This window comes from Pogona vitticeps, chromosome W (assembly GCF_051106095.1).
Source record: "Pogona vitticeps strain Pit_001003342236 chromosome W, PviZW2.1, whole genome shotgun sequence".
Taxonomy (NCBI): Eukaryota; Metazoa; Chordata; class Lepidosauria; order Squamata; family Agamidae; genus Pogona; species Pogona vitticeps.
In genome coordinates this window covers 207,401-232,831 of record NC_135798.1, presented here as the reverse complement: position 1 = coordinate 232,831, position 25,431 = coordinate 207,401, and the positions used below count along the sequence as shown (strand labels likewise).

At 44.6% G+C, this 25,431-nt stretch overlaps 1 protein-coding gene across 12 annotated transcripts in view; it reads right to left on the bottom strand.

The window, feature by feature from the left end:
* Positions 1 to 3,838: 3,838 nt before the first annotated feature.
* LOC140702927 (uncharacterized) overlaps positions 3,839 to 25,431 on the bottom strand; it is a 52,203-nt gene continuing 30,610 nt past the window's right edge. For 6 of the 12 annotated variants that reach the window (XM_078382324.1, XM_078382319.1, XM_078382323.1 and 3 more), the window contains one exon: positions 3,839 to 5,179. In XM_078382324.1, coding sequence (XP_078238450.1) covers positions 3,882 to 4,973 — 1,092 coding nt within the window. In that variant the 5' untranslated portion in view covers positions 4,974 to 5,179 and the 3' untranslated portion in view covers positions 3,839 to 3,881. Of the gene's footprint in view, positions 5,180 to 18,816; positions 19,017 to 20,721; positions 21,039 to 25,431 lie in introns of all 12 variants that reach the window. The other 6 variants (XM_078382318.1, XM_078382325.1, XM_078382320.1 and 3 more) reach the window with 3 other exon arrangements.

The window sequence follows — 25,431 nt, the reverse complement described above, 5'->3', positions numbered from 1 at the left end:
GATTCTGAAAAGATGATTATTCTGAGGTCCCAAATTAGTGGAGGTCTCGCTGAGATCTATGCAGAAATGCCCATTGAATTAATAAAAAATTATGAAGAATACAAAAAATTAGTTTTTGCCAGGTATGGCATAAACTCAGAACACCTGAGACAAAAATTTAGGTCTCTAACTAAGAAACCTGAGGAGTCTTACTCACAGTTAGGGGCAAACTTGGCTAGGTATCTAGACAAATGGCTAGTACAAGAGGGAGTTCAGACAGTACAGGATCTGAAGAATGTTATGGGGTTGGAACAGTTTTATTTTCTCTTACATGGTGAATTAAAGTATTTGGTCAAAGACAAGAAACCCCAGAATTTGAAAGAGGCGGGAGAAACTGCTGATTTCATTTCCCAGATAAGAAAAACCAGTTTTTGTTTTCAAAGTTATACTTGTCCTTCTGTTGATTTTAAGGAGAAGTTGGTGGCAGCAGAGTTTTAAAGATAAGTAGCAACCACCCTTTGAGGTTTGAGGGAGGCTATTACAATATCGTTGTTGGCTTTTATTTGTGCCACAAGTTCAGTTCTTATTTTCTCAGCGCTTGGACCGTGAGAAGTTATGGAACAAAAGGGGTTGGGGGGGTATACACAGACTTTGGATGGAGAAGGGGGGGAGAAACAACCACAAGCCTGAGTGGACTCACCAAGAAAAACACACAAACACACACACACACACAGGGCCCAGGCACCTTTCTTGAGGGGTCCCTCCTGCCCCTTCAAAGTATCAGGATCTCACCCCCACCCTGACTTCCCATCTCTCTTTCCCAACACAAACACACAACACACATAAACACAAAGAAGCCCCACTAAAGATCCCCCTCCCTCCAGGAGGAGACGAGGAATGGAGAGCTCCCCCTGACCCCTGGAGGAGTGGGAGGTATATTTCTCCCCTTTGGGGGAATATCTTTCTAGGGACACCCCCCTTCTCTCTCCTCTCTCCCCCCGGCCATTGCCCACCTCCGTCTGGATCCTCAGGCAAAGTTCCTGTGTAGGGGCTGGGGGCATAGGAGGGGTCCCAGAGAAATGGGGCTTGGAGGTGGGGAGAAGATAGGGGGTTGGCTGGGAGTGAAGGGGGCTAGATCCAGGCCCCTTTGTCTGCCCTCCGGCCAGGCAGCCTCTGCCCCTTTCCCCCTCACCCCCCCTGCCCAGCCCTGGAGGGGTAGATCCTGCCAGCCGGTTCCTCTGGTCCCCCCAAGAAAGGGGATCTTTGCTGGAAACTTTTCTCCTGGCTTCCAAGAAGAGCCCTTTCTGGGGGTCAGGTCCTGAAGGCCCCCTCCAGGGCCAGCCCGTTTCCCAAAGTCTGGCTCCTTGTTTCCGAAGACGAACCACCTCTCCAGCAGCCTCTGATGTTGGAGGCTCTTCTTGACGGACGGACGGAGGGGGCTTTGGGAAGAGACAGAAGAAGAAGAAGACTCGTCCCTCCTATATGGAGGGCTGGAGAAAGTAAAAAGAGAAATGCAACCCAGAAAGAGTCCCTCCTCACAGGGATCATTTCAGCCTTTGCATCTGGGGGTGGGTGGGAGGCAGGCCTTTTGTAAAGCCAATGGCTCTGAAGCATCCATTCCAGACCAACCCAGGCAACACGACATTAGAGGGGGAGCCAGCCACAAGACCCCACCACCTGCGTCCCTCCCAGCTCCTGCTAGGGTTGTGAGTGAAGTCGGAGGGAAAAGCAGGAGTGGGTAGGTTGGAAGATAGCTGGGAATGTTGTTGTTAATGATAATGATACTTCATTTCTATGCTGCCCATCTGGCAGCCAAGGCGGCTGCTGATGCCCCTGCAATGGAGGGAATTTCCCGGCACAGGAACCAGGCCCTGACCTGAATCCTGACCCTCCATTCCCCCCCATAGCAATGGGGGCAGGGGAGCCCCTGGGGAGACGGGCTGCCCATTTCCTACACTAGGAAAACTGTGTGTGTGGGGGGGTGGAGTCTTGTGTGAGGTTTGGTTGTGATGATTTTGGGTTAAAAAGTATTCTCAGGAAATTGTCTGAATCTCCTCTTGGTTTCCCCTTTTCCTGTATATCTCATACTGTATTTTATGTTTATTTATTTATTGGATTTTTACCCCATAGTTGTTGGTAGTTGTTGTGGGTTTTTCAGGCTCTTTGGCCATGTCCTGAAGGTTGTTCTTCCTAACATTTCACCAGTCTCTGTGGCCGGCATCTTCAGAGGACAGGAGACGGAATTGCACCAGAGCAAAGAGTTCTGACTCCTGTCCTCTGAAGATGCCGGCCACAGAGACTGGCGAAGGAAGAACAACCTTCAGAACAGGGCCAAAGAGCCTGAAAAACCCACAACAAACATGCAAAAGTATTTAAACTTTACAAATATATATATAGAAAGTTTAAAACCACTATTTGGCTGTAAGTGTGTTAACACAGAGAAAATTTTGTTCTCACCCAGCCGTGTGTAAAATCCATTGCCGGCTGTCACTGCCACATGGTTATCTTTCCACTCTTCCAAGGACTTTCACCTGGCATCAGTTCCATCGTCTGTTGTACTCCATGAAACCAAAAATCTACGGTTCTCAGTTCCTTTCTAATAACAGTTTGTGGGAGGACTCTCCCAATATTTATATCTCTTTGTTCTGCATTAGTCAGCAAAACCAAATCTTCCCAAGGGTTGAGTTTCCCAGCCTCCAAGAAGCTCAGAGGTTAAGGATCAAAGGATTTGGTCACCTCTGACCCAGTGCAGCCCAGGGCCTGAAGAGTCCAGAGCTTGAAAAACCAAAATTTCCACTTCTTCCAACAATCCCTGCCATTACAAAGCAGTATACAGTGGTGCCTCGTTTGCCTCGTATAACGAGAAAACCGCATTACGATGATCTTTTTGTGATTGCAGAAGCGATCGCAAAACTATGTTCGAAATGGGTTTTTTTCGCTTTGCAAAGATCGGTTTCCTGCTTCGGGAACCAATTCTTCGCAAAACGACGAACCCTGAACAGCAGATTGGTGATTACAAAATGGCCGCTGGAAAAAAAAAGTGGCTCCCCACTGTTTGCTGGGACGGATTTCTCACAAGACAGGCAGCAAAAATGGCTGCCGTATGACGGATCTTCTCTGGATGGTGAGTTTTGACCCCATTGAAATGCATTAAAGGGGTTTCAATGTGTTTCAATGGGTTTTTTCTTTTCGCTTTATGGTGTTTCTGCTTAACGGCGATTTTCCTGGCACGGATTATCATTAAGCGAGGCACCACTGTACTCTCAATACAATATATTTTTTAAAAATAGAAAATACATTGGTGCCCTCTTCATGAATATTTTATGAAGACAAGGTTGCTGCAGGCACAGAGGGTCTTTCTGAGCCGGGGTGGTGGTGGCGCCTCAGTCTCCCTGCCGAGGCTGGAGCTGCGAGGGGTGGGGAGAGACAAAGCACAGCTGATCAGCGGGGCCTTGAGATCACCCTGCCGATCAGCTGGCCGAAAAAGGGGGCTTTGCGTTGATCACTTCCCTGCGGTCATCGCAAAGTGAATTTTCCCCATAGGGGCCATCAGAAAGCAATCGCTTGCGATGGCAAAAAGTCCATCGCAAAGCGATTTCATTGCTATACGGAGTGATCGCTATAAGAGGCACCACTGTATTATTATTTTTGAGGGTGAAGGCTCTCTCTCTTCACTACTTGCTTTTCTTTCATCAGTTAGCCTTAGAACATCCATCCTTTTCTCTATTTACACTAATTTTGTAAAAGGTTCTGTTGCACAATATATGCTTATTTTCTTTTATTTAGCATAAGGTTCTATGTCTATTTTGTGATATTTCTGTTAATTAATGATGGAAGTAAAACACTTCACAAGAGGCACTTCAAAATGTACTCCATTTCTTCTCCTTTCTCTTTGTTTTACATTACGTCAGCATTTTGACCCCAGTGTGGGTCCTTTTATGTACCCTAAGATGACTACTATGACGAAAGCTCTTTCCACATTTCATGCATTTATGTGGTTTCTCCCCAGTGTGGGTCCTTTGATGTACCCTAAGATGACCACTCTGACTAAAGCTCTTTCCACATTCCATGCATTTATATGGCTTCTCCCCCGTGTGGGTCCTTTGATGTAACCTAAGTTCACCATTCCGACTAAAGCCCTTTCCACATTCCATGCATTTATGTGGTTTCTCCCCAGTGTGAGTCCTTTGATGTGACCTAAGGGCAGCACTGTGACTAAAGCTGTTTTCACATTCCATGCATTTATGTGGTTTCTCCCCAGTGTGTGTCCTTTGATGTACCGTAAGGTGACCACTCTGACTAAAGCTCTTTCCACATTCCATGCATTTATGTGGTTTCTCCCCAGTGTGGGTCCTGTGATGTGACTTAAGATTACTACTCTGACTAAAGCTCTTTCCACATTCCATGCATTTATGTGGTTTCTCCCCAGTGTGAGTCCTTTGATGTGACCTAAGGGCAGCACTGTGACTAAAGCTGTTTCCACATTCCATGCATTTATGTGGTTTCTCCCCAGTGTGGGTCCTTTGATGTAACCTAAGCAGACAACTGTGACTAAAGCTCTTTCCACAATCCATGCATTTATGTGGTTTCTCCCCAGTGTGGGTCCGTTGATGTACCCTAAGGTGACCACTCTGACTAAAGCTCTTTCCACATTCCATGCATTTATACGGTTTCTCCCCTGTGTGAGTCCTTTGATGTGCCATAAGCTGACCACTCTGAGTAAAGCTCTTTCCACATTCCATGCATTTATATGGTTTCTCCCCAGTGTGGGTTCTCTGATGTACCTTAAGTTCACAACTCTGACTAAAGCTCTTTCCACATTCCATGCATTTATATGGTTTCTCCCCAGTGTGGGTCCTTTGATGTACCCTAAACTGACCACTCTGACGAAAGCTCTTTCCACATTCCATGCATTTATGTGGTTTCTCCGCAGTGTGGGGCCTTTGATGTGAATGCTGATTCCTTCTCCCGCTGAAACTCTTTTCACATTCCATGTTTTTGTATGTTTTCTCCCCAGGGTGAGTTCTTTAAACTGAAGTAGAAGCACTGGTCTGAAGCTGTCTTCACACTTCGGGCATTTAAGCCGTTTCTCCTCTAGCTCATGGGTTTTTCTAAGCTTTTCTTTCCGGCTTCACACTTCACACTCTTTTCACGTCCAGAAGAAGTGGCTCTGTATAATTCTGGCCATCGTGTTTGTTACCTAAAAGAGAAAAAAGAAGGCATATGTCTCCTGAAGGCTTTACTGGCAACATTTGAAAAATTAGCTGTATTGTGAAAATAGCATGGACTCCCCTTGCCTGAATTTATACTTCCAAATGGACAGTGGTGGGATAATATAGTTGAAAATATTAACCACTGGACCATAAAGAACGCTGACCGCCGAAGAATTGATGCCTTTGAATTGTGGTGCTGGAGGAGGCTCTTGAGAGTCCCCTGGACTGCAAGGAGAACAAACCTATCAATAAATTCGCGAAGGCTTTCACGGCCGGGATCTACTGGTTGTTGTGGGTTTTTCAGGATTCTTGGCCGTGTTCTGAAGGTGGTTCTTCCTAACGTTTCGCCAGTCTCTGTGGCCAGCGTCTTCAGAGGACACGGCCAAGAAGCCCGAAAAACCCACAACAACCAAACCTATCAATTCTAAAGGAAATCAACCCTGAGTGCTCGCTGGAAGGACAGATCCTGAAGCTGAGGTTCCAATACTTTGGCCATCTCATGAGAAGAGAGGACTCCCTGGAAAAGACCTTGATGTTGGGAAAGTGTGAAGGCAAGAAGAGAAGGGGATGACTGAGGATGAGATGGTTGGACAGTGTCATCGAAGCTACCAGAATGAATCTGACCCAACTCCAGGAGGCAGTGGAAGATAGGAGGGCCTGGCATGCTCTGGTCCATGGGGTCACAAAGAGTCGGGCACGACTAAACGAATGAATGAATCTAAAATAGTTTTAATCATGGGCCATCAAGTTAATTCTGACTCATGGCAGCCCTTTTTGGGGGGGTTTCTAGGTAGAGAATAATCAAAAGTCATTCTCGATACCCTACTTCTGGGACCCTGCAGTTCCTCAAGAGCCACACAAGCTGACCTTACCCATGGGAGACTCAGCAAGGAACCTCTGGTTCTGCAACCAGATATTTAAACCACTGACCTATCCAGCCAGCTTACTCAGAAATAGAAGGAGAGGGTTTGACTAGAATTGAGGTATGGGAAAATGATTCTGCTTATGGGGCAGAACAGAGAGCTTACTATAAGTCTATGTATCTTTTCATATGTCTGTGTTCCTTGTGGGCCTGTCCTTAAGGCAGCAGGAAGAAGTATTTCCTCATTTCCTCTTGTGTGATGTAGGTTGGTAGGCGGGTATATGTATGCCTAGAAACTATGCAACAGACTGTAATCTGAGGCAAGAGGCATTTTTATGGAGGCAATAAATCACTCTCAGACAGTGTGGCTGAGAGAGAACAAAGGAGCTGCTGGAGACACAGACAGCCTTCTCCCAGCCATGCTGGCAAGAGCTAAAAAGTTTTCTGTGTGCTTCTAGTCATTTACTTTACAGCACCTCACACATTTCCGAGCAGGACTCGGACAAGTGGTGCTCCCGTGTGATCGAACATAAGAAAAGGGCCATCAATCTTCATTTACGACCACAGAACGACGGTACTTGTGTTCTGCTCTACCACCTCACTCTGCACGAGCTCAAGCGCGCTAAGTTACCCTTTTTAAGGGTCCCACAGGGTGAGTAGGAACTGGTCTAAATAAGATACATATACAATCATGGGCACAACGTTATCCCATGACCAGAAGACTTTTGCAGATGAACTTTTCTATTTAATTACAAGCAATGGTCACCCTGTAATAAGGCAGGAGGTGGGAGACTTAGTTTCAGCCATAGATGCATGCTGTCCATGGGTCCCTGAGAGTGGAACCCTTGACTCAGAGACATGGATGAAAGTTGGGAGCACATTTCAAAACAACCCAAAGATTACTTGACACATTCTTTTTACTTGGTGCAAAGTGTGTGCTTCTCTTAAACATTTAACACCGAGAAATATCCTTTTTAATCAACAATTGGAATGTGGGGCCACATCAATGTACCCTCCTTTGCCACAGATACTACCTCCAGCACCTAGTGCGTCCCTATTGCCTTCTGCACCTCCATTGCCTCCTCAATATGATTCCTGCCACAGTAGGAAGAAGCCTCCTGATAGACTGGATAATGCTGATTCTGGCAGCCCTGATTTATTTCCACCAGATGACGACAATGCTCCTTTAAGAACAACCCACGTGGTCACCCCCATAGCAGCTTCTCTGTCTGCTGCGCTAATTGACTCTGGGGATACAGCGCACCCAATGATTTCTGCATTTCCTATCATCCGAGGGACCCCTGCTGTCGCTCCAGTTGCTGCTGCAGGGGGCCAAGCTGCCCTTCCTGGGGCGGCTGTGGTCCCGGACCGATATGAACCAATCCCAATGAAATTGATTAAGGACTTGTTGCAGGCTGTTAAAGAATATGGCCCTTATGCACCCTACACCAAAGCCTTGCTGGACAATTTAGCAGAACAGAAGCTGACACCAAATGATTGGAAATTGGTTGTACATTCCTTGCTGCCTCCAGCTCAGTCGCTGTTAATTTTGGATGAAGTGCGACATTTGGCAACATACCAAGCTGAACAAAATGCCCACTCAAACCAACCAGCCATAAACAGGGTTACCAGGGATCAACTTCTTGGTAATGGGCAGTTTCAAACTTCAGCCCAACAACTTGGCCTTTCAGATATTGCCATAGAACAGCTTGCCAAAATTATGAAAAAAGCATGGGCCAAGTTGCCAGTGTCTACTGAGGGGCCATCGCCTGGGTTTACCACCATTCGGCAAGGCCCCAAAGAATCATTCTCTGACTTTGTTAGTCACCTGATTACAGCGATAGAAAGGCAAGTTGACAACCATAAGGCACGTACTATGCTCCAAAAACAGCTGGCTTTTGAAAATGCTAATGATGACTGCTGCAAGGCACTGACTCCCATTTATAGCAATCCAGAAACCACTATTCAGGATATGCTAAGGGTCTGTCAAAATGTGGGGTCTATTTCTCATAAGGCGGCTATGTATGCTGCAGCGCAACAAGCCATTCAATCAAATCCAGCGCAAGGTAAACGATGTTTCTCATGTGGGAAGGAGGGGCATTTTAAAAGCCAGTGTCGTTCCACGCCAAAACACGTCAATAGACCCTCCAGGAAGTGTCCAATTTGTCAGAAAGGCTATCATTGGGCTAGCCAATGCCGCTCTCGCCCTGAGAATCAACAACAGAATAACCAGTCCTACCAAATGAATCAGGGAAACGCCAGGATGGGCAGCCCCAGGCCCAGGCAAAGAATTAGGGGCACAGCAGCCAGATAGTTCTTTAAAAATGGAGGACACTAACTGCTTAGATCATATCCTGCCACTTGCTAAGGACTGGCTAGAGATATGCAATCATAAAGAAGCAACCAATTGGGGTTGGGCTATAGATGCTGAGCAGACAGCTGAACAAAGAGGCATCATAGTCAAAGTAGCTGAGTCTGTCTTTCTGAATCTTCCAGGGCTACCATCGCCAGTCCCAGTTAGTATTCCTGTGTCCATTCCACAGGGATTCATGGGACTTTTATTGCCATTTGCCCCCAATTTGGACATCGTCCCTGGAATGTTTTTTCCCTCTGACTTCAGTACATTCATGATTCATGTCTGGTCCAACATTCCCCTACATCTCCCTGCTGGAATGGGAATTGGTAAACTGTTTCTGCTTCCAGACGTATCTAATGGACAGTCTGCTTCCCCCATGAAAGTGCCTGAAAACTTGCTTATGGCTACTATTGCTTTGTCAGAAGAGAGGCCTATACTAACTATTACTATGGCAGGCCATGCTATTCGCGGCTTGCTAGATTCTGGCGCGGACGTAACTGTTATATCAAGGAAGGACTGGCCAAGATCTTTGCCCTTGCAGCAGGCGGCCGCAGTATATGGAGTAGGTGGATTTACTGCGGCACAGCAAAGTGCCCATAATATCATTTTTCAATCAGAGGACAAAGCTATGCAATTGAAGCCATTGGTCATGGACATTCCTATCACATTATGGGGCAGAGACTTATTGTCTCAGTTGGGAGCTGTCATACATACAAATTTATCCTAAGGGCCTCCCCGTGTGCGCCACTACATGCTCTTCCTATTAAATGGACAGATTTGACACCAGTTTGGGTTGAGCAGTGGCCTATGTCACTTCAGAAGCTCCGGGCAGTGGAGGCCTTGATAGAAGAGCAGCTTACCCTTGGACATATTAGACCTAGTACCAGCACTTGGAACACGCCTATATTTGTCATTAAAAAGAAATCAGGAAAATGGAGATTGCTTCAAGACCGTAGAAAAGTCAATGAACGTATGCAGGTAATGGGTCCCCTTCAATGTGGAATGCCTAATCCAAACTTGATACCTGAGGACTATGACCTGTGAGTCATTGACTTGAAGGACTGTTTCTTTTCCATCCCCTTGCACCCACAAGATTGTGAAAAATTTGCTTTTACTGTGTCTGTCTATAATAACTCTCAACCAACCCATCATTTTGAATGGGTCTCTCTGCCCCAGGGAATGCGAAACAGCCCCTGTTTGTGTCAGGTTTTTGTAGCTGCAGCCCTTGAACCATTTAGAAAAAAGTATCCTCAATTGACTGTTTACCATTACATGGATGATATTTTGGTAGCTGGCAAATGTATTACCTCTTCTCACATGGACTTCCTTGCCTCTCAACTTACTGCATATGGCCTTTGCATATCTCCTGAGAAGATACAGACTGTTCCACCATACCAATATTTGGGACATAAACTTTCACAACAAGCATCAATACCAAAGCTTCGTCAACTAAACATTCCATCTACTCTGACCTTAGTACAATTACAAAGCCTACTAGGAAATATTAATTGGGCCAGACCTTTCCTGGCTCTCACCACGAAAGAACTTCTTCCACTATTCAATGCTCTCTCTGGTCATACATCACCAGCGGACGTCATTCCTGTTACAGAGCCAATGAAGCAAGAGTTTCAACTTGTTTCTCACCGCCTTAAACTTTGAGCCGTCGATCGACTACCTCCAAACTCTTCTCGTCTTTCATGTGCAATTTTATCCACTCCTTCACTCCCTACAGCCATCCTGTATGCTCCTGTCACATCTGAAAGGATTGCCATAATTGAATGGTTGCATCTTCCTCACACACCTCCTCGCAAACTCTATCCATCTGTCACAGCTGTGGCAGACCTGTTTTCTAAGGCCCGTTCTCGTTGTATTCAGTTAATTGGTTCTGATATTGACTGTGTTTATTTCCCTTTCAGGCAGGGGGACGCCGAACGTCTTCTACAGACTTCGGTCGATTTTCAAATTGCATGCGCCGACTTCATTGGCAAAGTCATTCCTAATCCTCCAAAGGACAAGCGTATAACTTTGCTGTCTCTTGTTCCCTATACCTTAACCACTTGCTTTGCAGATCATCCATTGCCTGCAGCGACTACCGTGTTCACAGATGGCTCACCAAGCAAGGGCGTTGTTACCTGGCAAGACGAAGGTGGTAACTGGGTTCCTCAATTTACATCTTCTCATTCCTCTGCTCAATGGTCAGAACTTGCTGCTGTTATTCTCGCCTTTCAAATATTTGCTCACCAGGACTTTAACTTGATAGTGGACACAGTATGTATTTCGACTACTGTTACATTTGCCTTTCTCCTATCTTGCACCCTCAATGGACAAGGAACTGTATGACTTGTTTTCCTCTTTGCAGGCTCTGCTTCAGTTACGCATCAATCGGTGTTTTGTTTTTCACATTCACTCTCATTCTAACTTGCCTGGGTTCCTTGTCCAGGGAAATGCAGTAGCGGATTCATTTTTACATGACATCCCTGAGACTTTTCATTTATTTGATGATCCCTTGTCTTCACATGGGATGCTTCATCAATCTGCTAAGACTCTTCATAAACAGTTTAACATCCCCTTGGCTCAAGCCCTGGACATTGTATCAGCCTGTTCGTCCTGTACTACCTCTCCATTGAATCTGCCTTTTGATGCTGTTAACCCCTGTGGAGAACATTCCAATGAGATTTGGCAAATGGATGTAACTCATATGCCATTGTTGTCCACATTCTCTAAGCTTCATCTCACTGTTGATACTTATTCAGGTTTTATCTGGGCAACACCTATGAAAGGAGAAACTACTCGACACGTCATCCAGCATTGTGTTCGCACGTTTGCTGTCATGGGTTGACCAGACTTGATCAAAACTGACAATGGGCCGGCTTATGTTTCAGATGCCTTTTCTCAATTTTGTAAACAATGGGGAATTAGGCTTAAACATGGGATTCCTTTTAACTCTACAGGTTAAGCAATTGTTGAGCGTGTTCATTTAACCTTTAAATCCCTTCTTCAGAAACAGACCTCTGGGAAGAATGTTCCTGTAGCTGACATCCCATAGCTGTTGCTCGTGCATTGTACACACTAAACTTTTTGCTGTTTCCTCATGTGGGGGGGTTCGCCTATATTTTTATGTAGTTCTGAATCGGGAACGATGAAAGAGGCGTCGGAATTAAGAAATAAAGGATTTTTATTAACATAACTTGTGTCAACTCTTTCTTCAACATCAACAGGTTTTTGTAACGTCAAACGGGGTGGGGAATCATCCCAAAACCATGCTAACGATTTTTCAACAGGTAATTCTTTTAATAGTAGGTTTTCGCATTTTTCTCTTTCTCGGTTGGCATTCTCATGAACCCGTTGTGGACCACACAGAGGGTCCCGCAACAGGGATGGCGGGCCCAATCTCCCTCTTTCAACAGCTCTTTCTCTACTTCCGGATCTAATTGATGTACCATTTTCTCTGGACCGTGAGCCCTGTGATATACCAGAACTGTCCATTCTTCAGGGTTAAGACCAGGTATTATAGGTTTGAACGTTCCTTTAGCTGAATCTTTATATTCTTCATCTATATCACTCTCGGCTGGTCTTTTCTGTGGGACTGAGAACACCCGCGCTCCTTCGTCTGGTTCTTCAGTCACTTTCTCCTCTATCACGGTTACTTTTTGTGTCTCTTTTGATCTATTCCCTTCTTCTGTCGTCAAAAACACGTCTACTCTCTCCCTGTCACGGTTCCAACTTCTGCCCTCTCTCTCAACTGGCGTTTCTGACAGTTTTTTCCGTTCCTCCTTCTCGTGCTTTCCCCCGCCTTTTCCCTCTCCTATCTCAGCTTCGCAGATCTTTCTCTCCTCCTTCGCGCGCGCATCTGTCATTTGCTTTTCCTTCGGTCTTGCTCCTAACTCCCTTTCAGGCTTTATCTCTTGCTCTATCTTGGGTGGTTGAGGGGACGGCTCACTCTTTGATGTTCCTGCTACTTCCTCCTCACACCTCACAATAGGAACCACACTCCTGTTGAGCTTCATTTCAGGTCCCAGGAGCAACTGCCGCGACCCTTGGTATCATATCGTCAGCCACCGGACCCTACCTGGAAAGGCCCAGCTGAACTGATTACCTGGGGACGTGGATACACTGCAATTGCCTTGGACAAAGGAGCTGTGTGGATTCCTGCACGATGTGTTCGCCCGTGGTGTGCTGCGCTTCCAAAGGACATTGTGGACTCATGATGTGTTCAGTGTTATTATTGTTTTTTTCCTGTAGCCAGGGTACTTCTTTACGACCATGGCAGGACAATTATATTCTGAATTGGACTAACTGTTATATTTGTGCTCACATTCCTGGCAATGGTTTCTCTGATGCTTCCTATATAGGCATCCCTATGCAGGATTGGACATCTAAGGTTGCTGTTCCTCATTACACCATTAATGTGTCCCATACCATCCCTTTAGGTGTGGGAGCTAGTGTTGCTGCCTCTTGGTGTTTTCGTACAGGTAACCTTTCCTCCACAAATGCCACTGTGAAGGTTGGTATGCTCCCTTTGTGTAACCGCACCTTTATGATTCAAGAATCACTGCTGTCTGGCAATGACTACATAGGCTGTAATTTAACCCTGCAAATTAATGGTACCGCTTCCCTGTCTTCTTGCGGTGGTAAGGTTACCTCTACTAAAACTGGGAAGCTTGGTCTACTCTGGAATACATTACTTACATGGTGTATTCAACGTGCTTTTGATGATTCTGTTCCGTCTTTCCTACCTGAAGGATATTGGTTTCTTTGTGGCCGTTTGGCCTATAAGTCTATTCCTGCTTACTGGTGAGGAACTTGCTCTGTAGGTTTTGTACTTCCTGCTGTTGTAAAACATGCTTCGCGTTCTACTCTGGGCCGTGTTCATAATCGATGTGGCCTAGATTCCTTTGCTACTATTAGCAGAGAGCTTTCTACGCTATTTGCTCCCTCGCTTGGAGCTACCTGGAATTATTGTATTTAGTACAGTTATCTAATTTCACAGAAGCTATGTTTAATGATACTATCAGTTCTATAAAGCTTATAAATTCAGAACTCAAAGACCTACGCTCACTTGCTCTGCAAAATCGCTAGGCGTTAGATATCATGTTAGCTGCCAAAGGGGGAATTTGTGCTTTGATTGGGGCTACCTGTTGTGTGTATGTCTTGGACCACTCCCCTAATATTACTCACACGCTCCTGGCCATGGAACAGTTAATTAGTGACCAACATGCCCCTTCATCGTTCTCCTTGTGGGAGTCAATGTGGTCATGGCTGCCATCCTTTTCCTGGACCTGGTTGCATACTCTTATTATGTATATCATTATTATAATTGTAATTTTAATTACTTTATGTTGCTTTCTTCAGTGTTTACCTGCTTTTATATCTATGTTATCATCCTGTTGTCGTCGGACCGTCCCATCTGATTCCCTTAGCCCTAAGCAATTGTATCAGGTTAAATATCATATCCTTGCTAATCAGGATGAGGACTATAATCTTTTGCTTAAATAAAAACGGAGGGAATGTGGGGAAATGATTCTGCTTATGGGGCAGAACAGAGAGCTTACTATAAGTCTATGTATCTTTTCATATATCTATGTTCCTTGTGGGCCTGTCCTTAAGGCAGCAGGAAGAAGTATTTCCTCATTTCCTCTTGTATTGTGTGATGTAGGTTGGTAGGCGGGTATATATATGCCTAGAAACTATGTAACAGGCTGTAATCTGAGGCGAGAGGCGTTTTTATGGAGGCAATAAATCACTCTCGGACAGTGTGGCTGAGAGAGAACAAAGGAGCTGCTGGAGACACAGACAGCCTTCTCCCAGCCATGCTGGCAAGAGCTAAAAAAGTTTTCTGTGTGCTTCTAGTCATTTACTTTACAGCACCTCACACATTTCCGAGCAGGACTCGGACATTGAGGTTTTACTGGAAAAGTTCTATGGTTTACTTTCAAATTTCCTCCACTGTACAGTACTTAATTTAAAGACATTGCAAGTCCATAAATGTATTAAAAATGGTGAACACATGAAAGGAGAAAAGGAAAGAAGAGTTGGAGAACCTGGATTAATAAAAAGCCACTGTTGGCCCACATTTAGCTTGCGATCTACAACAAATCCCAGATCCCTCTTGCTCATAGTTTTGTTGAGCCAACTATCCCCCACCTTGTAACTGAGCAATTGGTTTATTTTTCCAAGGTGCCGGACTTTGCACTTAACCATGGCCAGGTAGGATCTTGCCAAAAAGAGCGGAAAATATTATTAAATGTAGAAGTGAGGGTTTATGGGTTAGGTTTTTATTTTGGGAAAATAGTTAAAGTTTCAGGATTTGTTACTATTGGGTGTTGCTTTGCTGGGGTATGTCGTCAGAGTATGGGACCAAATGGAGATGTGATGCTAAAATGGAATGGTTTAAAGTCTTGATAAATAAAGATAAATGTTAATGGATGAAGAGGCACATACAGTGGTGCCTTGCATTACGACGTTAATTCATTCCAGCGAAATCGCTGTAGAGTGAAAACGTCATAATGCAAAAATAAAAAAACCCATTGAAGCGCATTAAAACCTGGTTAATGTGTTCCAATGGGCTTAAAACTCACTGTCCAGTGAAGATCTTCCATACGGCGGCCATTTTCGGTGCCTGTATAGCGAAGAATCCATCCCTAAACACAGCGGGGAGCCATTTTAATTACCCGGTGGCCATTTTGGAACTGCCGATCAGTTGTTAAAAAACACATCATTTTGCAAAGAATCGATTCCTGAAGCAGGGAACCGATCATCGCAAAGCAAAAAAATACTATTAGACCATCGTTTTGCGATCGCTTGAAGCGGATTCGTCATAATACGGAGCAATCGTAAAGCAGGGCACGACTTTCAACCCTACGAAGGATGAAAGAAGGTATAATGTTACAATATGAAATAAACTGATAAAAAGAACTGACATGCAAGATGTTTGGAGAGAAGTGAAAGGAGATGTAAAGAAGTTAATTTTTATTCATCAGCATATAAAAGTTATTTTAGGATAGATTATATATATTTGCATCTAGTGATTGTGATTTAGAGTTGGTAAGACAGATGTAGGGTTAATAAATGTAGCAGATCACACATGGGTCAATATGGATTTTAAGGGTACATGTGATTATAAAGAAGCTAGGAGGTGGAGGCTACGTACAGGAATTTTATGTCAAAATGTCCGTATAGATCAGGTCACTGAGAAATAGAGTAAATTAAAGTCTTCAACATACTCACACAGGAAAGCCGGAGAAACAAACTGCGTGTAGGTCAGCCAAACCCCTGAAGCTGATTCACTGGGAAAGTTTGAGGCTGCCGTAGCCACGGGCAGGCGCCAGGGATTGTAGGGACTTAAGTTCGTATAAAAGCAGCTCAGGCGGAGCATTCGTTGCTGCACCTTTGCTTAAGGGCGGTCAGGCTGACAGTGGGATCGTGAGCAAAAAAAGTCATATGTTCTGTACACGCTTTTATAGTGAAGTTTAGCTATTTAAGTTAAACGTTTAAATACAAAGTATTTTTATAATTATGTTTGCCTGTCATAAGTTTTTGCATCTGGAGAGAAAGACAAAGCACGGAGTTTCTGTCAGGTCTCTCTCGTTTCCTCTGGAGGGGCAACATCTACGCTTCCACCAAGGACAGTTTGTGTCCACATATCAAAAGTTTTCCTGACATTTTACAACATAAACATATATTAGAGAAAACGGAGAAAGAATTGATGGAAATATGGAGGATAATTCGTAAGAGAGGGTAGTAAGGAAAGCCTAATTTTATGTAATATGAAATGTGTAACAAAGGGTTACTACCTAAAATTATTTTTTTTCTTTTGCATGAAACCAATAAAGAGATTTGAAAGACTGACAAAACATAATTAACATATTTTGAAATGGTGATGAAAAAGCAAGGATTAATAAAAAGTACTGGTATTAATATCAGAAACAAGGAGGATTAGGTTGACCAAGGAGTAGGGAACTAGCACCTCATGGGATTTGGAGACTCTCCTTCTCTTAATGTAGCCTAAATAGCATTGGCTTTTTTGCAGCCACATCACACTGTTGGCTTGTGATCTAAGACGATTCCAAGGTCCTTCTCGCTCCTAGTACTGCTGAGCCAGGTATCCCCCATCTTGTAACGGTGTGAAATAGTACGGGAAACCATGGAAACCAGAGACACTCCAGAGGTCAAGAGGTGAAGAGGTGGAGCAGGACTCCAGAGGTGAAGAGGTGGAGCAGGACAAAGTGACATCCCACAAGGGAAAATCCCAGAAGCTGACAGTCCGACAATCCACCGCTTCTCTCCCAAACCCAAGGCAAAGGTCAGGGCTGTTTTTCAGCAAGTGTGGATGGCAGGTAGCAGAAGAGAGGGTGTCCTGTGCAGACCATCTTCACTGCTCCCAGTCCTGCTGTCAATATTCAGGCTGCACTCTCCTATGGAAGCTTGGCAACTTTTTCTCTTGCTGGGAACACATTGGACCTTTTTTTAAAATCATGGCTACAGAAGTACAGTGGTGCCTCGCATAGCGATGTTAATTGGTTCCAAAAAAAACATCGCTATGTGAAACCATCGCTATGCGAAACACCATTTCCCATAGGAATGCATTGGAAACCGGTTAATCCGTTCCAATTGGAACGGATTGCCGTCGTTAAGCGAAAAAACCCATAGGAAACATAACTAAGTGAAACAATGTATCCTCCATTGGAATGTATTGAAGCTGACTCAATACATTGTAATGGCTTTGCGAAGTCAATTTTTGCAATTTTAAATGTGTCATACAAGGGTCAAAAATGGTTTTAAATGCTTGGATTAGCTTCTGCACCCTCTAAAACGGATGCAAAAGTTAATTTGGCTTTGATCTGACTTTTCATTAATTTATGGTGAATTTTTTCCCCCCAACTTTTGACAGCTGTCAAAATCTGACAGCTCCATTATTTCCTATGGGGGGAAGAAAAAATTCACAAAAAATTAATGAAGACTCAGCAACTGTTCTAAATTCTTGGGTTCGTTAGAGGACCCCCTAAGTTGTGTGCAAACCTGATTTGGCTTTGATCTGAACTTTCGTTAATTTTTTGTAAATTGTTTTCTCCCCCATAGGAAAGCATGGAGCTGTCAGATTTTGACAGGTCCATTGGTTCCTATGGGCCAAAAAAAAAAATTTCACAAAAAATTAACGAAAAGTCAGATCAAAGCCAAATCAGGTTTGCACATGACTTAAGGGGTCCTCTAACGAATCCAAGCATTTAGAACCGTGTTTGACCCTTCTAAGACACTTTTTTAATTGGAAAAAAACATCGTTAAGTGAAGCAGGGGACCTAAAATCGCATTCGTTATGCGAAGCATGGTCCCAAACTTCGCTAAGCGAAAATCGGCCATAGGAAACATCGTTATGTGAGGCATATTATTTTCTTAAAAAACCACATCGTTATGCGAATTCATCGCTAAACGAGGCAATCGTTAAGCGAGGCACCACTGTACTATATCCCACATTCAGACTGTCAGGTTATATAAAATAAGACAAATAAAAAAGAATCTGAATTTTACAGCCATGAACACTCAGCACAGAGATAACGTACACAGTGTCAGCAGGTCTGTGTTGGAAATTCTATGCATACACATAGGTTATTACAATCGTTTATGTTTAATTGCTGTGCCATTACCTATGTGTCTAATGTCACGTACACATAACCATCTGTTGTATAACCATACTGCATTGCGATTGCGTTAATTGTTATTGGGCAGTTTGTACTCAATGCCCTATTGGTTAATGTGGAATGTTATGTAACCTGTATGCCAATAAAAGGAGGTGTCCAGGCTGATTTATGCAGATGCTTATGCTGATGCTTATGCTGATTCTGGGACACGCTTTGGAACTCCATTTTTAGTCTGCAGACAAGTGGTGCCCTGTGTGAGGCCTACATCATCCGTGTGAGGCTGCAACTTCGAGTGAGGCCTACTCTTCAGCGTGAGGCCTACTCCTTTGGCCTCTCTGTTGTGCTTCAATCAACGCTCACCCCCGCCCGGCACGGGTTTCAGGCTAGCCATCCATCCATCCTCGGTCCCTGGGTGAGTGTTTCTGTCAAATTAGACACGTAGGACCAGGGGTTCGTCACTTTCTCTCCAGCAACAGCAATATGTTAAGGACCTCCACTTCATCATAACCCGTAATGGCCACACCACAACCCAAAAGGAGGTGGAAGATTTAGTTCATGCCATCGATGACATCTGCCCATGGGTTCCGGAGAGCGGAACCCTAGACCTTAAGGATTGGCGCAAAATCGGCAACTGTTTTCAGGGACATCCTCGTGGTATAGCTCAGGTTTTATTTACTTGGTGCAAGGTTCGTGCCAGTTTGAAGGAACTGACTCCAAATAACATCCTGTTTAGCTAGCTACAAGAGCAGTCCGTGGCACCCATCACCTTACCTCAACTTCTGCCACTGGCTCCTGCCTCCGCTCCTTCAGCACCTCCACCTGGCTATGAAGGTCATAGACAGTTACCTCCAGAAAGGCCCCCGGATGGTATCACCTCTCACGATGACATCTCGGCTGATCTTCTTCCAGCAGATGATCATGACAATCCGGGTTGCTCCTCTTCCATTGCCTCTGCCGTAGCGACAGCAGTACTGGAAAGTGGAGACATCATGCCTGGTTGTGTGGCTACTTTTCCTGTTCTTAGAGGAACCCCTGCCTGTGGGGGACTACCCGCCGTGCCGGACCAATATGAACCCATCTCATATAAGTATGTCAAGGAGCTGCAACGTAGTGTAAAGGACAATGGGATCCATGCTCCCTACACTATTACCATTCTAGAGACTCTTACTTATCAGAGAATGGTCCCCATTGATTGGAAAACCATAATAAAAAGTTTACTGCCACCAGCCCAAAGTCTCATGTGTATACAAGAATGGAAAGAACTTGCTACCAAGCAAGCAGAGACTAATGCTAGGGTTACTCTTGTGATACCTATTACTCACCAAATACTGGTCGGGGAAGGAAACTATACTACTCCAGCCCAACAAATCTGTCTCACTGACCCAGCCCTAACCCAACTAGGGGATATAATTATCAAGGCTTGGAAACACATTCCTGTACAAGGAGACACTTCAGTTGCAGGGTTTGCAGGCATCCGTCAGGGTCCAAAGGAGCCCTACACAGAATTTGTGAACAGACTGATGACAGCAGTTGAGTGCCAGGTTGACAACAGACAGGCGCACAATCTTTTGATTAACAACTGGCTTTTGGGAATGCTAATGAGGACTGTAGACAAGACCTTATCCCATATACAATAAGGCTGAGACTACCCTCCATGATATGCTCAAAGTCTGTCAAAATGTAGGTACCCACAGCCACAAGGCGCAATTGCTGGCTGCTGCAGTGCAGATACAAAACAACCTGGCCAAAGATCCCCCGTTTCACGGTACCTCAGACTTCAGCCCAATGTTCGGAACCAGCCGCTGTCATTCTTGCATTTGAAACCTTTGTTCACGACTCCTTTAATCTGATTGTTGACACTCAATACGTCTTCAAATTATTGACGCATCTTCCAAATTCGTATTTATCTCCTAACATTGATGATGCTTTACTGTCTCTATTTGTTAAATTGCAATGTCTGTTACAGGAACGCTATCTTCCCTGTTTCGTTGCCCACCTTCGCTCTCATTCAGGTTTACCTGGATTTTTGACAGAAGGAAATGCTGTCGCTGATGCTGCACTCCGAGAATCTGCCTTTCCTCTTTTTGACAATCCCACTGACTCTCACAGAACGTTTCATCAATCTGCTAAATCATTGAGCAAGCTATTTTCAATCCCCATGTCACAGGCTCGGGATATTGTTGCTTCTTGTCCCTCCTGTGCTAAATCTCCATTGAACTTTCCCTTTGATGCTGTCAATCCTAGAGGAACCGAAGCCAACCAACTATGGCAAATGGATGTCACAGAAGTACCTGTTCTCAACCCTATGTCTAAACTTCACTTAACTGTGGATACCTTTCCAGGATTTATCTGGGCCACTCCCATGCGCGGAGAAACTACACGCCATGCTATTCAGCACTGCTTTGCTGTCATGGGTCGCCCACAAGAACTCAAGACTGACAATGATCCAGCGTATTACTCTGCAGCCTTTTCTGACTTTTGTGCTCAATGGAACATCAAACTCAAGCACAGCATACCTTTCAACTCCACTGAACAAGCAATTGTTGAACGGGCTCATCATACAGTACTTTCAAATCCTTGTTTCTCAAACAAACGGGGGGGGGAGAGTGGTGTACCAACTGCAGATATTCCTACCGTTGTTGCCAAGGTTTTGTTTACATTAAATTTTCTGCTTACCCCTCATAATAGGTCTCACTCTCCAGTCGAATTTCATTTCAGATCTGATGAACAGCTTCCTCGTCCGTTGGTGTCATTCAGACAGCCCCCAGATCCTGAGTGGAAGGGACCTGTGCCACTGATCACTTGGGGACGTGGATACGCTGCGATCACCCTTGATAAAGGACCCATGTGGATTCCTTCAAGATGCGTCCGTCCATGGCGAAGCACGTCTCAGGCTGGTTTACAGGACCTCTTCTTCCTTTTCCTGATGTGCTTTTACAGTTTTGTATATTATTGTGTTTTCCTCCTCTCTCACGCTAGTGCCCAGGCCTCATCTGTTGTTGAAAATGAGTTCTTAAAAATGGCAAATGACTTAATACTACCAATGAAAAGGATTGTTGGATGTGTGCACATTCAACCATGTTAAGGCTTAGCTTTTTGGGCCCTTCCGTTTCCTTAATGTTTCTGATTGGGCCAATGTTTCTATATTCTCTGAAAGCGGTACCATTTCTCAAATTCAAATCCCTAGTCTGATACCTTTAGTCTCCCCCTTTTTTTGCGGCCCGTTGCCCCAGTTTGCCTAGAAGCGCTTAATGGGTCTATATCTCTGTGTTCCTATCCCAACTGCACTCTTATCCTCATCCTGCCTTATAGCGAGGTAGATTGGAATACAACTACACAAGACTATGGTCATTCTGCCTATCTGCCTCTTTGCAGATGCCATGAAACTCAATGTGTTTATAAAGCGGGCCGTGCTGTCACACGGAACAAAGTGGTTTCTTGGGAATGTGTAGGCGAGACGGGTTGGCCTGATAAAAGGACACGATGGCGGGGATCTATGTCTCTCGAGAACAATGACTATTTGTTGTTCAAATCTATGGCTTGGCAGCGAACGGACCTAAAAAGGGGTTATTGTCTTGAGAATTACACTTACGGATTGGACAAGGGTATCTTTTTTGTTTGCGGCTTTGCTGCTTACAAAGTCCTTCCTGCCTCTTGGCAGGGCCGTTGTACACTAGCCTCCCTGGGCCCGTATAATCTTTATGTCACACATCATGCTTCTATCTCGACCGCTGGAAACCCACATATATATGTAAACGCCGTTGTGCCCTTACTTCGGGAGAAACGGACGTTATAGATATAGCTAGCTATTTCATTCCTTGGATTACAGCAGCTACGGTAATACCGATCTCAAGCTTCTGGCTATATCCAAGGATATAGAACTTTTAGCCAACACTTCCAAAGTAGCCATTAAGGCTTTGCAAACAGAAATTGACTCCCTGGCCAATGTTGTTGCATAAAACCAATTAGGCCTTGACTTCCTTTTTCTTCGCAATGGCGGTTTATGTGCTTGGCTTAACCAGTCCTGCTGTTTTTACATTAATAAATCCAGTTTAATAGGAGGTGGGTCTTTGTTGCAGTGCTGCCAGTAGCTCCAGAGAAGAGCTCTCTCTTGAAAAACTGGAACCGTTCAGTCCGGGATCCCCCTTTTGAAATGGGGATTGAAGGAGAGTCTAGGAGAATTCTCTCTGAAGCAGATGGTGAGCAGCAGAAGGAGAAGAATGGGAGGCAAACCCGGACTTCTTCCCTCTGAAGAAATCACCCAGCACTTCCCTCTGAAGAAATCACTCAGCAGGGAGCCATACTGGCACTGAGCCGTGAGTAACCCTTTACCGGGGGAGAACCAATATAAGCTTAAAATATATAACAACTAAGTAAGCTGAAGCCTTTGATTTAGGAAACAGCCCCATTAAGCTGAAAATAAGAATGAAAATATTTGGCTGAACGAAGAAAAGCAGCGGCAAACCTATCTTATCAGTCTGCTTCAAAAGTGAAAATAACTCTCCTCCCCAAGTGAACTCTTAATACAGCAGGCTGGTTTTAAAGCTGAGAGAGTGAGATGGTGTCATGGGTGCAGCTGAAGACCTGGAACCAGAAGGGTTAACTGAGGCTGAGGAGAATGCTGAGAAATCAGAAACACCTGAATTGCCTCCAGATTCTCCTTCCCCAGCAGACAAGCTTTGGGCCAGGCTTCGGGGAAGACTTATGGCAAAAAGGTCAGAGGATCGCTCGAAGACTGTCCACAGAATCATCCATTCAACTAGCCCTGAGTATTGACAGGATGGAAAGGTTTCCAGCAGCTCAAGGGGCTGTTTTGCTATAAAAACAGCTCCTAGTCAGCTAGAATTCTGTGGAAGCAATGAGTCAAAACCCCTGGCTTGCATCCACGCTCCTACTGTACAACCTTGAACCGTGTTTTCTGAACTCTTGACTCTGAACTCTGACCTTGTACTACGTTGTGTGTTTGGACCTTGGACTCTGACTTTGGACTACATTGTGTGTTTGACTCTGGACTCTGTCCTTGGACTATGTTCTGTGAGTTGGTTTGGTAATTGCATATCGGCTTTCGTTTAGTCGTTTAGTCGTGTCCGACTCTTCGTGACCCCATGGACCAGAGCACGCCAGGCCCTCCTATCTTCCACTGCCTCCCGGAGTTCTGTCAGATTCATGTTGGTTGCTTCGATGACACCGTTCAACCATCTCATCCTCTGTCGTCCCCTTCTCCTCTTGCCTTCACACTTTCCCAACATCAAGGTCTTTTCCATGGAGTCTTCTCTTCTCATGAGATGGCCAAAGTATTGGAGCCTCAGCTTCAGCATCTGTCCTTCCAGTGAGCACTCAGGGTTGATTTCTTTTAGAAATGATAGGTTTGTTCTCCTTGCAGTTCAGGGGACTTTCAAGAGCCTCCTTCAGCACCACAATTCAAAGGCATCAATTCTTTGGCGGTCTGCTTTCTTTATGGTCCAGCTGTCACTTCCATACAGCACTACAGGAAAAACCATAGCTTTGACTATGCGGACTTTTGTTGGCAAGGTGATATCTCTGCTTTTTAAGATGTTGTCAAGGTTTGTCATCGCTTTCCTCCCAAGAAGCAGGCGTCTTTTAATTTCGTGGCTGCTGTCTCCATCTGCAGTGATTATGGAGCCCAAGAAAGTAAAATCTGTCACTGCCTCCATATCTTCCCCTTCTATTTGCCAGGACGTGATGGGGCCAGTGGCCATGAGCTTAGTTTTTTTGATGTTGAGTTTCAGACCGTTTTTTGCACTCTCCTCTTTCACCCTCATTACAAGGTTCTTTAGTTCCTCCTCACTTTCTGCCATCACAGTGGTATCATCTGCATATCGGAGGTTGTTAATATTTCTTCCAGCAATCTTAATTCCGGCTTGGGATTCCTCCAGTCCAGCCTTCCGCATGATGTATTCTGCATATAAATTAAATAAGCTGGGGGACAATATACAGCCTTGTCATACTCCTTTCCCAATTTTGAACGAATCAGTTGTTCCATATCCAGTTCTAACTGTTGCTTCCTGTCCCACATATAGGTTTCTCAGGAGATGGATAAGGTAGACACGCCCATTTCTTTAAGGACTTGCCAAAGTTTGCTGTGGTCCACACAGTCAAAGGCTTTTGCATAATCAATGAAGCAGAAGTAGATGCTTTTCTGGAACTCTCTGGCTTTTTCCATAATCCAGCACATGTTAGCAATTTGGTCTCGAGTTCCTCTGCCACTTCGGAATCCAGCTTGTACTTCTGGGAGTTCTCGGACCACATATTGCTGAAGCCTACCTTGTAGGATTTTGAGCATAACCTTGCTGGCGTGTGAAATGAGTGCAATTGTACGGTAGTTGGAGCATTCTTTGGCACTGCCCTTCTTTGGGACTGGGATGTAAACTGATCTTTTCCAGTCCTCTGGCCACTGTTGAGTTTTCCAAACTTGCTGGCATATTGAATGTAGCACCTTAACAGCAACATCTTTTAAGATTTTAAATAGTTCAGCTGGAATGCAATCGCCTCCACTGGCCTTGTTATTAGCCAGGCTTTCTAAGGCCCACTTGACTTCACTCTCCAGGATGTCTGGCTCTAGGTCAGCAACCACACTATCTGGGTTGTCCGGGATATCCAAAACTTTCTGATATAATTCCACTGTGTATTCTTGCCACCTCTTCTTGATATCTTCTGCTTCTGTTAGGTCCCTACCATTTTTGTCCTTTATCATGTTCATCTTTGCACAAAATGACCCTTTAATATTTCCAATTTTCTTGAACAGATCTCTGGTTTTTCCTTTTCTGTTATTTTCCTCTATTTCTTTGCATTATTCATTTAAGAAGGCTCTCTTGTCTCTCCTTCTTTGGAAGTCTGCATTCAATTTTCTGTAACTTTCCCTATCTCCCTTGCATTTTGTTTCCCTTTTCTTTTCTGCTATCTGTAAGGCCTCGTTGGACAGCCACTTTGTTTTCTTGCATTTTCTTTTCTTTGTTTGGGATGGTTTTTGTTGCTGCCTCCTGTAAAATGTTACAAGCCTCTATCCAAAGTTCTTCAGGCACTCTGTCCACCAAATCTAGTTCCTTAAATCTGTTCTTCACTTCCACTGTGTATTCGTAAGGGATTTGGTTCAGATTATATCTGAGTGGCCCAGTGGTTTTTCCTACTCTCTTCAGTTTAAGCTTGAATTTTGCTATGAGAAGCTGATGATCAGAGCCACAATCAGCTCCAGGTCTTGTTTTTGCTGACTGTATAGAGCTTCTCCATCTTTGGCTGCAGAGAATATAGTCAATCTGATTTCGATGTTGCCCATCTGGTGATTTCCATGTGTAGAGTCGCCTCTTGTGTTGTTGGAAAAGTGTTTGAGATGACCAGCTTGTTCTCTTGACAGAACTCTATTAGCCT